This window comes from Orcinus orca, chromosome 10 (genome assembly GCF_937001465.1).
Source record: "Orcinus orca chromosome 10, mOrcOrc1.1, whole genome shotgun sequence".
NCBI classification, from domain to species: Eukaryota; Metazoa; Chordata; class Mammalia; order Artiodactyla; family Delphinidae; genus Orcinus; species Orcinus orca.
This window is the reverse complement of record NC_064568.1, coordinates 32,457,236-32,470,727: the sequence shown is the minus strand read 5'-3', so window position 1 is coordinate 32,470,727 and position 13,492 is coordinate 32,457,236. Positions and strand designations below refer to the sequence as shown.

The 13,492-nt window shown below is 37.8% G+C and overlaps 1 protein-coding gene and 1 non-coding gene across 11 annotated transcripts in view; one reads left to right on the top strand and one right to left on the bottom strand.

Annotated features, from left to right (window-relative positions):
- The window catches only part of CCDC66 (coiled-coil domain containing 66), a 54,839-nt gene that overhangs the window by 7,904 nt on the left and 33,443 nt on the right, over positions 1–13,492 (top strand). For 2 of the 10 annotated variants that reach the window (XM_049715285.1, XM_049715283.1), the window contains exons 4-7: positions 1,110–1,557; positions 3,037–3,202; positions 3,389–3,496; positions 4,921–5,056. In XM_049715285.1, the coding sequence (XP_049571242.1) occupies positions 1,110–1,557; positions 3,037–3,202; positions 3,389–3,496; positions 4,921–5,056 (858 nt within the window). Of the gene's footprint in view, positions 1–1,109; positions 1,558–3,036; positions 3,203–3,388; positions 3,497–4,897; positions 5,057–5,868; positions 5,971–13,492 lie in introns of all 10 variants that reach the window. The other 8 variants (XM_049715284.1, XM_049715286.1, XM_049715290.1 and 5 more) reach the window with 7 other exon arrangements.
- LOC117200730 (U6 spliceosomal RNA) lies at positions 12,609–12,714 on the bottom strand. The gene has a single exon (XR_004482393.1). It is a non-coding gene; the product is annotated as a U6 spliceosomal RNA (small nuclear RNA).

The window sequence follows — 13,492 nt, the reverse complement described above, 5'->3', positions numbered from 1 at the left end:
GCCCGTGTGTCACAACTACTGAGCCTGTGCTCTAGAGCCCACGAGCCACAACTACTGAAGCCCGCACGCCTAGAGCCCATGCTCCGCAACGAGAGAAGCCACTGCAATGAGAAGCCCACGCTCCGCAACGAGAGAAGCCACTGCAATGAGAAGCCCACGCACCTCAAAGAAGAGTATCCCCGCTTGCCACAACTAGAGAGAGCTCGTGCACAGCAATGAAGACCCGATGCAGCCAAAAATAATAAATTTTTAAAAAGGTGGAATGGGCAGAAAATAATCAAAATAAATATAGAATATTACAGGACAAAAGTGCTATAGAGAAACATGAGAGAAAGGGAAGGGGCATGGTCATTTCAGGGGCATGGTAGCCTTGGGAAAGTGGGGAGTGCTAGGGAGGTGGGAGTGAAGTTAGAGCAGGAAGCCTGCAATTTTTAATAGGGTGTTCAGAGAAGACCTCACTGAGCCAGTGATGTTGAGCCAAGATTTGAACATGGTGAGTGAATGAGCCATGTGACTACTGCTAAGGCCTATGACTGGAGGTTCTTATTGAAATTGAGATTATTACAGTTATGGGTTGTTACAAGGTCAGTATAAGATATCACTGTGGCAATGAGTAACTGAGGTAGCATGGAAGACAAGAGTATAGGAACAGAGGTCAAGGAAATGAGGCCAGGGTATTGAAAGAACATGAAAGCACCAATAATTAAGACAGGAGTTAGGTTAGAGTGAGGGATGGTGACCCACAAGCTAAGTTATTCAAGGAATAAGGGCTAGTAACCTACCGGTGTATAAATGCCTGTAAAGAAAGATAGTGTGGGTGTTAGAATCATGACATGAGATTCAAAGCTGAAGCAGAATGGACTGTAAACACCTAGAATAAAAGTTGTTATGTAATCTTCGTTATCCTGAAATAAAATAATAATTTCCAGTTGTTAATGAAGCTTTCAAGTGGAGATTTGCGAAGGTTGAGTGTTAGTTTCTTATGGATATATTATCTAACTAGCAAAATGAGAAAAAAAAGTTTCGAAGCCTGACTTATCACTGACTATATAAAGATAATTGTTGATTTTTCGTGGGCTCTTGTAAAGAATAAATTTCTGGTGTTTTAGCAGATGGGAAATAAGACCAAGATTGCAAAATGTCCTTTAAGAAATAAACAAACTGGATACATTCTGAAATCACAAAATACTTGTGTCAGGAGTGAAAAACTTTCGCAAAAGAAGAGAATTGGTTCAGAAACTTCATTGGCAAAAAGTGAAAAAAATAGTATGACTTTTTCACCCACTAAGGATTTATGCAAGCAGTATGCAGATAAAGACCATCTTCATATCCAGAAAGAAATTTCACCTGCAACCCCTAATATACAGAAGACTAGAAACAGCATAAATGCATTTGTAGTAGCTAAACAGAAGCCTTGCAAAAAGCACATCACAGCTGAAAATGTGAAGAGCAGTTTGGTGTGTCTAACACAAGGCCAACTACAACAGATTTTGATGACTGTAAACCAAGGAAATAAATCAGTTTCCCTGACTGAGAATGGAAAGAAGGAGGAAACAAGTAAGATTTTTCTGAAGTTTTAATATTAAGTTTATCAATATATAAGTTTTAGAATTTGAGTTTTATTGGATTTTACATAACTGTGCCTCTTAAATTCTAGTTTAATGTAACAATGTTTTAAAATAAATATTCGTTTAGAAAACATTCTCATAGGCAGAATTACTTTTGTAGTTAAAATATGCCATGTTTTAAGGTTAATGCTCAGAATATTATTCTCATGTACCATGGCCTTAAGAAACCTAGTTTCTGTGGATTCTAGATTTTAGTTCAGAAAGCTATTGTACTAATTTTGGAAGGTAGGAGGCTTTACTTACATGAAAACTAATTATGTAAAATGTTCTAAAAAAATTGCTATTGTATTTCTAATGAAAAATGAGGGAATTTTGCTATGAAGATTTGACATGAGTTGCTGAAAAGGATTATTTTCCTGGCCCCGGCTTTTGCTCTTCCTGACTTTCAATCCTTGCTAAGAATTGGCAGCACTATCTTTTTAACCAGCGTAAAACACTGACTTGGAAGTAGTGGCGTATTATATGCCTTCTATTTTAGTAGTCAGGGTATTGTATTGTTTTTAAAAGCCTTCTAGTTTTAGCTTTGAGCTAAGGAATTGTGACTATGAATAGAAATATTATTAAAATTTTGTTAAGCAACCGTGAAATAAATAAAAATAAAATTAACAGTCACCAGGAAGAGGCCCCACAACTGGTCTGGGGACTAGGTAGCTCCTTAGCACTCCCAAGGGGCTCAAAATGGAGTCATTTGCCTTCTCTTGGTATAGATTATTCTTTGTAAAGTCAGGGAGCTAACTTTTATATTTAAGGCTAGAATTCTAGTTCAAAGAACAAAAAATAAAAACTTACTAGGCGTAATGAGAGATGATATCAACAAAGTTAAAAGCAGAATTTGCCTAATCATATAATGACCCGCATATTAGATATGCTTTCTCTCCATTGGGAGAACTATCACATTGAGGGATTTTTGAGCCAAGCATATGAGCCCTGTGTAAAACATTTGGAATAGATACAGCTGGGATATAGAGACAGTGGTCCATGGAAAAGATCATCACTGATTGCTTTCCCAGCTAAATGAGAAAAATGAGGGCAAGGTAATGAGTTTTTTATAAAGCTGTTTGCATTTATTCTCCTTTAAGTTGTGATTTGTATTATCATTTATATTATTTGTAAAAGTGTTGTTGGCAAGAGTAAATGGAGGTTTTTTTGGTTGTTGCTTGTTTTCTTATTTGAAACAAAAGTTTGTATGGCTGTGGCCATACCTCTGGGCCATTTAACTTCTGAGGCTCAGTTTCCTCTTTTGACAAAAAGGGAATCGTAATACGCACTGCAAGGACTGCTGTGAGAGGTAATTAATTAGATGATGTGTAAAGCCGTGTTTTTTAAAACTGCGTAACTGTATCAAGATAAGGTATTATAATAGATGTAATTTTAGTATTAATTTTAAAACATGTATTTTACCTTCTAGGTCAGTATAGTCTAAATTTAAACAATATTCCTGATCAGCCAAAGGATGAGAACATCATGGGACTTCCGCAGAAAACTGAGGCCATTTCATCTGTTCAGGATGAAAAAAAGTCTGTTTTAAATGAAAATCAGGTGACATCTAATCAGTATGAGCAGAAAATTGCCACGTATGTAACTCACATCTATTGTTGTGGGGTCATCTTGGGAATATGGTTTTACTTTTCCTTGACTTGTATGTGAAATATTTACTCTGAAGACTAGAGCTATTTAAAAGTTTATTACTTAATATTTATGGAGTAAGTTGTATAGAAACATATGATAAGGTTTCTGTTATTTTTTGTGTCTTGTCTTAGAGAGAATATATGGAAACCAGCTGACATATTCAGTACTCTGGGAGAAAGAGAACGTGATAGAGGTTTGTTGGAAGCAAAAAAAGCCCAGTGGAGGAAAGAGCTTGGTAGGTAATTATTGCACATTTTATTATAGTTTTGTTGGCTTAAGGAATGTATATTGAGGATGAAGTACATCTTGCAGTATGATATTATCAAAAACCTTGTTTTATAACATTCACCATCTAGAGTAGTTTTCTGCAAGTGGCATAAGAAACTTTGTGATTTCACATTCCCTTATGTTATACCTTTTTGTTTTCTGCTCTGTGGTGTGCACCAAAAGCCACAGATGAACATTAGTATCATCAGTACCCTTCTGGAGCTCAAAGATTCCTAAACATTTCTCATTTCCTGAGAATCCATTTTAATATTTTTCCATTACAGAAATTCTATGGGTTAAAGATGGTTTTATTTAAAAATAATTCATTTTAAAAATTAAAACATTCTAATCAAGAATCATCAATATGATATCAATCAGTATATCCCATACAAAAATAAGCTTATTTCTTTTCTTCAGTCTGTAGACATCATAACAGAAAAAGTTATAATTTCTGTTAAGTAGGGTCTTAAGGTAAGTAAGATAATAACTAAGAAACTCCTGTTACTTCTTGGACTAGACTTACGGTCCAGGTATCAGAGTTTGGAAAATACATGAGGTAATAGTTGTACTTGGGAATAGTTGTACTAAAAGCATGAAGATGGGATTCACTGTCCACTGAACTGGAAAGTCCTCCCAGTTAGTCACAACCCTTCCAGGACAGGTGATCTAGAAAAAGATAAGCGAAGAAATAGGGAATGAATTGATGTTGGAAGTCAAAGTAATAGAATAATAAAGAAATTAAATGTATGGTAGCAGTATCAGAAGGTTTGGAGATCTGATGTGTTTTATATCATAATTGCAGCTTTAAATGTTTGTTCAGTACAAATTTGGACACATGATTTTTTGTACCTTTTCAGCAGTTACAAATAGTAATGGCTGACATTTATTAAATATTTACTTTGTGTGAGGCCCTATACTGAAAATAGACATCATTATTGCTCTGATTTCACAGAATAAAAAATGGGGTTTAGAGGGATGAACATCATTCTGCCTTCAGTCACACAGCCGGGAAGTGGTTGAACCTGAATTTGACCCCAGGGTTCTCTGACTCCAGAGTTCTAGCTTTTAAGCCTTTTAGTAATAATTAAATGAACATTACTGTAGAGTAGAACCTCACAGTAATTAGCATAATATAAAATATGTTCTGAAAAAATTGCTCCTTATTTATAATTGTAGTAAAACAAACATTTTTACATCCATTTATGCCATACTTAAATTTGGTTCTGATTAAACATTTTCTTTTATTCCATATCCTTAAAATTCTTCTCTGTCTTGTGAGTTAATCTCCTTCCTAAAAAACAGTTTTGATCTGTGTTGGAATCTGCACTCTTTAAGAAGGTCATGATTTGTTTACGTCATTTTTTTTTTTACAGTTTTTGTATATTTTTTTAAAAAGGACATTATTTACAGATGAACAGGTTGCTTTAAAGAAGAAAGAAAAAGACGCGTCTGAAAAATGGAATAATCCATGGAAAAAATCTGAAAGTGATAAAATAGTATGGGAAAAACTTCAAATTCTCGATCAGCCTAAGGTAAAAGTGTCCAAATCAGGCACTTATGGAATATAAAATACCTTAACTGCACTTTTTTAATGCTAAGCCTTGTTTATATCATACAGCTTTTTTTTTTTTTTTTTAATTTATTTATTTATGGCTGCGTTGGGTCTTTGTTGCTGCACGTGGGCTTTTCTCTAGTTGTGGTGAGCGGGGCCTACTCTTCGTTGCGGTGCACGGACATCTCATTGCAATGGCTTCTCTTGTTGCGGAGCATGGGTTCTAGGCGCACGAGCTTCAGTAGTTGTGGCTCACAGGCTCTAGAGCGCAGGCTTCGTAGTTGTGGTGCACGGGCTTAGTTGCTGCACGGCATGTGGGACCTTTCCCGACCAGGGCTCGAACCCGTGTCTCCTGCATTGGCAGGCAAATTCTTAACCACTGTGCCACCAGGGAAGTCCCTCATAAAGCTTATTTTTGAAGCTTATTCATTTTTTTAAAACTCACTTTTCATATGGTATTTTAAAACAACGTTATTTTGAATTAAATTATGACCTCAGCTACTCTGTTTGCATTCTGTAAATAGTCTTACTATGTTAGTAGGTGAGTGTAAAGGCCCCTGGCACCTCCTTTAGGCTCCTATAAAAGAGCTCCACGATGTTATAGATGACCACAAAACTCTACCACTGACCATGTGGTATTCACTACAAGGTTATCAAATCAAACATAAGTGATTGCTTATCAAACATAAGTATATACCATGTGTCCCTCGGGTAGTGCTTTGGGGACCTTTAAATTTTGCATGTATTTAATACTAGACAAAAAAGTACCCTTGTTTATCGTTTTGTTGTTAGACTTCTGCTAGCTATTCTAGCATTCTGTCACAGTCTCCCAGTCAGGTAATGGTGATCCAGGCTGACAGGCATTCACTGCCTAGAGCTAGTCAGATTTTAGAGGTAAGTTCTAAATGTCATTACTTTGAATATATAAGCTCTTTAGTACATGATGACTATATAACTTATTTTCCTTGAAGAAGTGAATCTAAATACTCTTTTAAATCACCAGTTAATTTTTATTGAGTGCAGTATGCTCCTTAAATTTTTTTTTAATTTATTTATTTTAATTTTGGCTGCGATGGGTCTTCATTGCTGTGCGCGGGCTTTCTCTAGTTGCAGTGAGCGGGGGCTACTCTTCGTTGCGGTGCTTGGGCTTCTCGTTGTGGTGGCTTCTCACGTTGCAGAGCACGGGCTGTAGGCACGTGGGCTTCAGTAGTTGTGGTGCATGGGCTCAGTAGTTGTGGCTTGCGGGCTCTGGAGCACAGGCTCAGTAGTTGTGGTGCACGGGCTTAGTTGCTCTGCGGCATGTGGGATCTTCCTGGACCAGGGTTCAAACCCGTGTCCCCGGGTTCAAACCCGTGTCCCCTGCATTGGCAGGCGGATTCCTTTTTTTTTTTTTAACATCTTTATTGGAGTACAATTGCTTTACATTATTGTGTTAGTTTCTGCTGTATAACAGAGTGAGTCAGCTATATGTATACACATATCCCCATATCCCCTCCCTCTTGCGTCTCCCTCCTACCCTCCCTATCCCACCCCTCTAGGTGGTCACAAAGCACCGAGCTGATCTCCCTGTGCTATGCGGCTGCTTCCCACTACCTATCTATTTTACATTTGGTAGTGTATATATGTCAATGCTACTTTCTCACTTCGTCCCAGCATCCCCTTCCCCTTCCCCATGTCCTCAAGTCCATCCACTACATCTGCATCTTTATTCCTGTCCTGCCCCTAGGTTCTTCAGAACGATTTTTTCTTTTTTTTTTGTTTTTTAGATTCCATATACATGTGTTAGCATACGGTATTTGTTTTTCTCTTTCTGACTTGCTTCACTCTGTATGACAGACTCTAGGTCCATCCACCTCACTACAAATAACTCAATTTCATTTCTTTTTATGGCTGAGTAATATTCCATTGTATGTATGTGCCACATCTTCTTTATCCATTCATCTGTCAATGGACACTTAGGTTGCTTCCATGTCCTGGCTATTGTAAATACTGGACAGGCGGATTCTTAACCACTGTGCCACCGGGGAAGCCCTGCTCCTTAAATTTTAAAAAAGTTATTAACTATTTCTTTTTTTCCTTCCTAATGAACATTTACATTTTAACAAATGTATTCTGAAAATAAGGCAGTAACCTAAAGGTATGATTCTGGTGGTAGACATTTTCAGTACTGGTAGAGTTCTTATAGAACCCCGCCAGTTAGATTGTTTGCATGGCAGCTTGTTCTGCTCCATATAGGACTGACTAGCTTACATCAGTTTATAGTCTGTTGATAATTTTACGTTAACAAAAGGAATGAAATATGAATTACGTTTTTCAGTGTTCCCAAAAGCACTTTGACCAAATGTTAAAAGGCAATAAATTAGTCTTTCTAGAAGTTATTTTGGAAAACTCTATAGTTCTGGATGATAATTCTAAGTTTTTAAAGTTTAGAAATTGATGCATGCACATACTACTAAAAACTGCAAATAAAACTACTCATGACGTCATTGAGAATCAGTTGTAAGCTTATTTACTTTTCAACATGAGGATTAAAAAAACTTTAATGCTAAAAATATTAGGTATTTCTGTTACCGAAATGTCAGTTGAAGTGTTAGCATGTCATTTATTATTGCTTATTTTGCATGGCTTTTTAGGTCATTTATTATCTGGGAGTAATCCATACTATGATTGTTAATGAGATAAAGAATTAACCATTTAAGGTGACTTTTAGTTTTTTTGCTTTTTTTTTTGAATGATAGCATGTGTCATTTTTTTTTAATAATCTAGAAAACCAGTAAAGTTATTTATATTTTAGAGTCAGAGATAGGGGTTGGGGATGGGAGAAAGACTAGAAAGGAAATCATATACTAAATCCAGGGTTGGACAACCAAGGATTAGAGTATGATTACCTATGCATATTTTTACTGTTTAAATGTAGTTTTTATGTATTTATGTGTGAATGCTGTAAGATAATGGAGAGGTGCTACTGGGCGGACATGAACTGCAACAAAAAAATCCCCCTTTAAATACCTGAAAGCAGTTGGTTTCATAAATCCCAGCCATAGCCACAACCATTTATATTATTTGAATATTAAGTTAACCTCTTAATGTAATTGAGAGGAGGAGAAATTTAGTTGCCAGCAGAATCATCAAGGCCAATTTTGTTAAAACATGAGATAATGCGGGGCTTCCCTGGTGGCGCAGTGGTTGAGAGTCCACCTGCCGATGCAGGGGACACGGGTTCGTGCCCCGGTCCGGGAAGATCCCACATGCCGCGGAACGGCTAGGCCTGTGAGCCATGGCCGCCGAGCCTGCGCGTCCGGAGCCTGTGGTCCGCAACGGGAGAGGCCACAACAGTGAGAGGCCCGCGTACCGCAAAAAATAAAAATTAAAAAAACATGAGGTAATGCATATTAAGTGCATAAGACAGTGGCTGACATATAACAAGTGTTTAATGAAAGTTTGCTCTAGTTATAATTTACAAAGCACAGGTCCATTCTGAACCCTGAGGCTGCTAAGAGTCAATCCTCTCACCATCTTCCTTTCCTCTCTCCTCTTCTTGATTCTCAGTCTTACTCCTCCTCCCCCAGTTGAATGGTCCTGTATTCTCTTTCCTGTATTGTTCAGCCCAAACGTTTTTTTACACTGTGCAGCTTAACATTTCTTTTTGTGTTTCTAAGAAATTTACTTATAGCCTCAGCCTTTGTGAGAATACGTCACCTCCATGAAACCTTGGCTTTCCCTAATGACTACCCCTTCCTGGGAAGCCTCTTAAGTGAAGGGAGTATATTCTAGCATACTAACATGGGATAGAAAGTGAGGTTATCTTTCTGCTAGCTTCTTACTGCTACCACCAGACCATAGTTCTGCAGTTAGCCAACAAAAAATTCCTCTTAATTTTCGGTGGTAAAAATTTGGTGGTAAAATATACATAACATCAAATTTACCCTTTTGTGGTGGTAAAATATACATAACATAAAATTTACCATTTTAATCATTTTTAAGTGTACAGTTAAGCGGCATTAAGTGCATTCACACTGTGTTGCAACCATCACCACTATCCATCTCCAGAATTTTTTAATCATTCCAAACTGAAACTATACCCATTAAATAGTAACTCCCCATTTCTCCCTCCCCTTAGCCCCTGGCAACCACCATTCTACTTTCTGTCTCTATGAATTTGATTATTCTCAGTATGTTTAAGTGGACTAACACAATATTTGTCCTTTTATGTCTGACAGATTTCACTTAATGTTTAGAGGGTTCATCCATGTTGTAAACATGTATCAGAATTCCATTCCTTTTTAAGGCTGAAAATATTCCATTTTATGTATGATACTACATTTTGTTTATCCATTCATCCAAATGTTGATGGACATTTGAGTTGTTACCACCTTTTGGCTATTGGGAATAATGCTGTTATGAACCTTGATGTACAGATAATCTCTCCAAGTCTGTATTTGCAAGTCTTCTGGGTATATACCTATAAGTGAAATTGCTGGATCATATGGTAATTTTATGTTTTATCTTTTTATGTTAAATTTTTACCAGTTTTAATTTGATAATTTTATTTTTAATTGTTATACCGTTTCCACAGCTCCTGCACCATTGTGCATTTCCATCAGCAGTGCACAAGGGTTCTGATTACATCTTCACTAACACTTGTTTTTTTCTTTTTTTCTTTTGGTTGATAGCCATCCTAATGGATGTGGAGTGGCATCTCGTAGTTCTGATTTACACTTCCCTAATGATTCTTGATGTTGAGCATTTTTTCATGTGCTTATTGGCCATCTGTATATCTTCTTTGGAGAGATGTCTATAAGTCCTTTGTGCATTTTTTTTTAACATCTTTATTGGAGTATAATTGCTTTACAGTGGTGTGTTAGTTTCTGCTTTATAACAAAGTGAATCAACTGTACATATACATACACCCTCATATCTCCTCCCTCTTGCGTCTCCCTCCCACCCTCCCTATTCCACCCCTCTAGGTGGTCCCAAAACACTGAGCTGATCTCCCTGTGCTATGCAACTGATTCCTGCTAGCTATCTATTTTACATTTGGTAGTATATATAAGTCCATGCCACTCTCTCACTTCGTCCCAGCTTACCCTTCCCCCTCCCTGTGTCCTCAAGTCCATTCTCTACATCTGTGTCTTTATTCCTGTTCTGCCCCTAGGTTCTTCAGAACCTTTTTTTTTTTTTTAAGATTCCACATATATATGTTAGTTATACGGTATTTATTTTTCTCTTTCTGACTTTTTCACTCTGTATGACAGACTCTAGGTCCATCCACCTCACTACAAATAACTCAATTTCATTTCTTTTTATGGCTGAGTAATATTTCATTGTATGTATGTGCCACATCTTCTTTATCCATTCATCTGTTGATGGATATTTAGGTTGCTTCCATGTCCTGGCTATTGTAAATAGAGCTGCAGTGAACATTGTGGTACATGACTCTTTTTGAATTATGGTTTTCTCAGGGTATATGCCCAGTAGTGGGATTGCTGGGTCATATGGTAGTTCTATTTGTAGTTTTTTTTGTTTTTGTTTTTTTTTTGTGGTACGTGGGCCTCTCACTGTTGTGGCCTCTCCTGTTGCGGACCACAGGCTCCGGACGTGCAGGCTCAGCGGCCATGGCTCACGGACCCAGCCGCTCTGCGGCATGTGGGATCTTCCCGGACCGGGGCACGAACCCACGTCCCCTGCATCGGCAGGCGGACTCTCAACCACTGCGCCACCAGGGAAGCCCTATTTGTAGTTTTTTAAGGAACCTCCATACTGTTCTCCACAGTGGCTGTATCAATTTACATTCCCACCAGCAGTGCAAGAGGGTCCCTTTTCTCCACACCCTCTGCAGCATTTATTGTGTGTAGGTTTTTTGATGATGGCCATTCTGACTGGTGTGAGGTGATACCTCATTGTAGTTTTGATTTGCATTTCTCTAGTGATTTGGGATGCTGAGCATCCTTTCATGTGTTTGTTGTCAATCTGTATATCTCCTTTGGAGAAATGTCTATTTAGGTCTTCTGTCCATTTTTGGATTGGGTTGTTTGTTTTTTTGATATTGAGCTGCATGAGCTGCTTGTGAATTTTGGAGATTAATACTTTGTCAGTTGCTTCATTTGCAAATACTTTCTCCCATTTTGAGGGTTGTCTTTTCGTCTTGTTTATGTTTTCCTTTGCTGTGCAAAAGCTTTTTAAGTTTCATTAGGTCCCATTTGTCTATTTTTCTTTTTATTTCCATTTCTCTAGGTGGTGGGTCAAAAAGGATCTTGCTGTGATTTCTGTCATAGGGTGTTCTGCCTATGTTTTCCTCTAAGAGTTTGATAGTCTCTGGCCTTACATTTAGGTCTTTAATCCATTTTGAGTTTATTTTTGTGTATGATGTTAGGGAGTGTTCTAATTTCATACTTTTACATGTACCTGTCCAGTTTTCCCAGCACCACTCATTAAGGAGACTGTCTTTTATCCATTGTATATTCTTGCTTCCTTTATCAAAAATAAGGTGACCATATGTGTGTGGGTTTATCTCTGGACTTTCTATCCTGTTGTTCCATTTATCTGTATTTCTGTTTTTGTGCCAGTACAATACTGTTTTGATTACTGTAGCTTTGTAGTATAGTCTGAAGTCAGGGCGCCTGATTCCTCCAGCTCCGTTTTTCTTTATCAAGATTGCTTTGACTATTTGGGTTCTTTTGTGTTTCCATACAAATTGAGAAATTTTTTGTTCTAATTCTGTGAAAAATGTCAGTGGTAGTTTGGTAGGGATTGCATGGAATCTGTAGATTGCTTTGAGTAGTACAGTCATTTTCACAATGTTGATTCTTCCAATCCAAGAACATGGTATATCTCTCCATCTGTTTGTATCATCTTTAATTTCTTTAATCAGTGTCTTATAGTTTTCTGCATATAGATCTTTTGTCTCCTTAGGTAGGTTTATTCCTCGGTATTTTATTCTTTTTGTTGCTATGGTAAATGGGGGTGTTTCCTTAATTTCTCTTTCAGATTTTCACCATTAGTGTATAGGAATGCAAGAGATTTCTGTGCATTAATTTTGTATCCTGAAACTGTACCAAATTCATTGATTAGCTCTAGTAGTTTTCTGGTAGCATGTTTAGGATTCTCTATGTATAGTATCATGTCATTGGCAAACAGTGACAACTTTACTTCCTCTTTTCCGATTTGGATTCCTTTAGTTTCTTTTTCTTCTCTGATTGCTGTGGTTAAAACTTCCAAAACTATTTGAATAACAGTGGTGCAAGTGGACAACCTTGTCTTATTCCTGATCTTAGAGGAAATGGTTTCAGTTTTTCACCATTGAGGATGATGTTGGCTGTGGGTTTGTCATATATGGCCTTTATTATTTTAAGGTAAGTTCCCTGTATGCCTACTTTCTGAAGGGTTTTTATCATAAACGGGTGTTGAATTTTGTCGAAAGCTTTTTCTGCCTCTATTGAGGTGATCATATGGTTTTTCTCCTTCAGTTTGTTAATATGGTGCATCACATGGACTGATTTACGTGTATTGAAGAATCCTTGCATTCCTGGGATAAAAATATGGAATGCTTCACGAATTTGCGTGTCATCCTATGTAGGGACCAAGCTCATCTTCTCTGTATTGTTCCAATTTTAGTATATGTGCTGCCGAAGCAAGCACCTTTGTCCATTTTTGAATTGGATTTTCTTTTTTGTTGAGTAGTAGGAGTTCTTTATATATTCTGGTTATTAACTCCTTATCAGGTATATAATTTACAGGTATTTCCTTCATGAGTTGACTTTTCACTCACTTCATAGTGTCCTTTCTTGTACAAAAGTTTTTAATTTTGATGAAGTCCATTTTACCTATTCTTTGTTTTTGTTGCCTGTGCTGTTGGTGTCATATCTAAGAAATCATTGCCAAATCTAACGTTGTGGAGCTTCCCCCTATGTTTTCTTCTAAAGGAGTTTTATAGTTTAGATCTTTGATCCATTTTGAGTTAATTTTTATATATGGTGTAAGGTAACGGTCCAGCTTCATTCTTTTGCATGTGGATATCCAGTTTTCCCGGCGCCAGACTCTTCTTTCCCCATCAAATCATCTTGGCACTCTTGTCGAAAATCATTTGACTGTATATGAAAGGGTTTATTTCTGGGCTCTCCATTCAGTTCATTTGTTCTGTATGTCTGTCTTTATGCCACTGTTTCACTGTTTTGATTACCATACCGGGGGCAGAGGTCGGTGGGACGTTGCACCAGCCTGAGGCGCGCCGTGCGTTCTCCCGCGGAAGTTGTCCCTGGATCCCGGGACCCTGGCCGTGGTGGGCTGCACAGGCTTCCGGAAGGGGAGGTGTGGATAGTGAGCTGTGCTCGCACACAGGCTTCTTGGTGGCGGCAGCAGCAGCCTTAGCGTCTCATGCCCGTCTCTGGGGTTCGCGCTGTTAGCCGTGGCTCGCGCC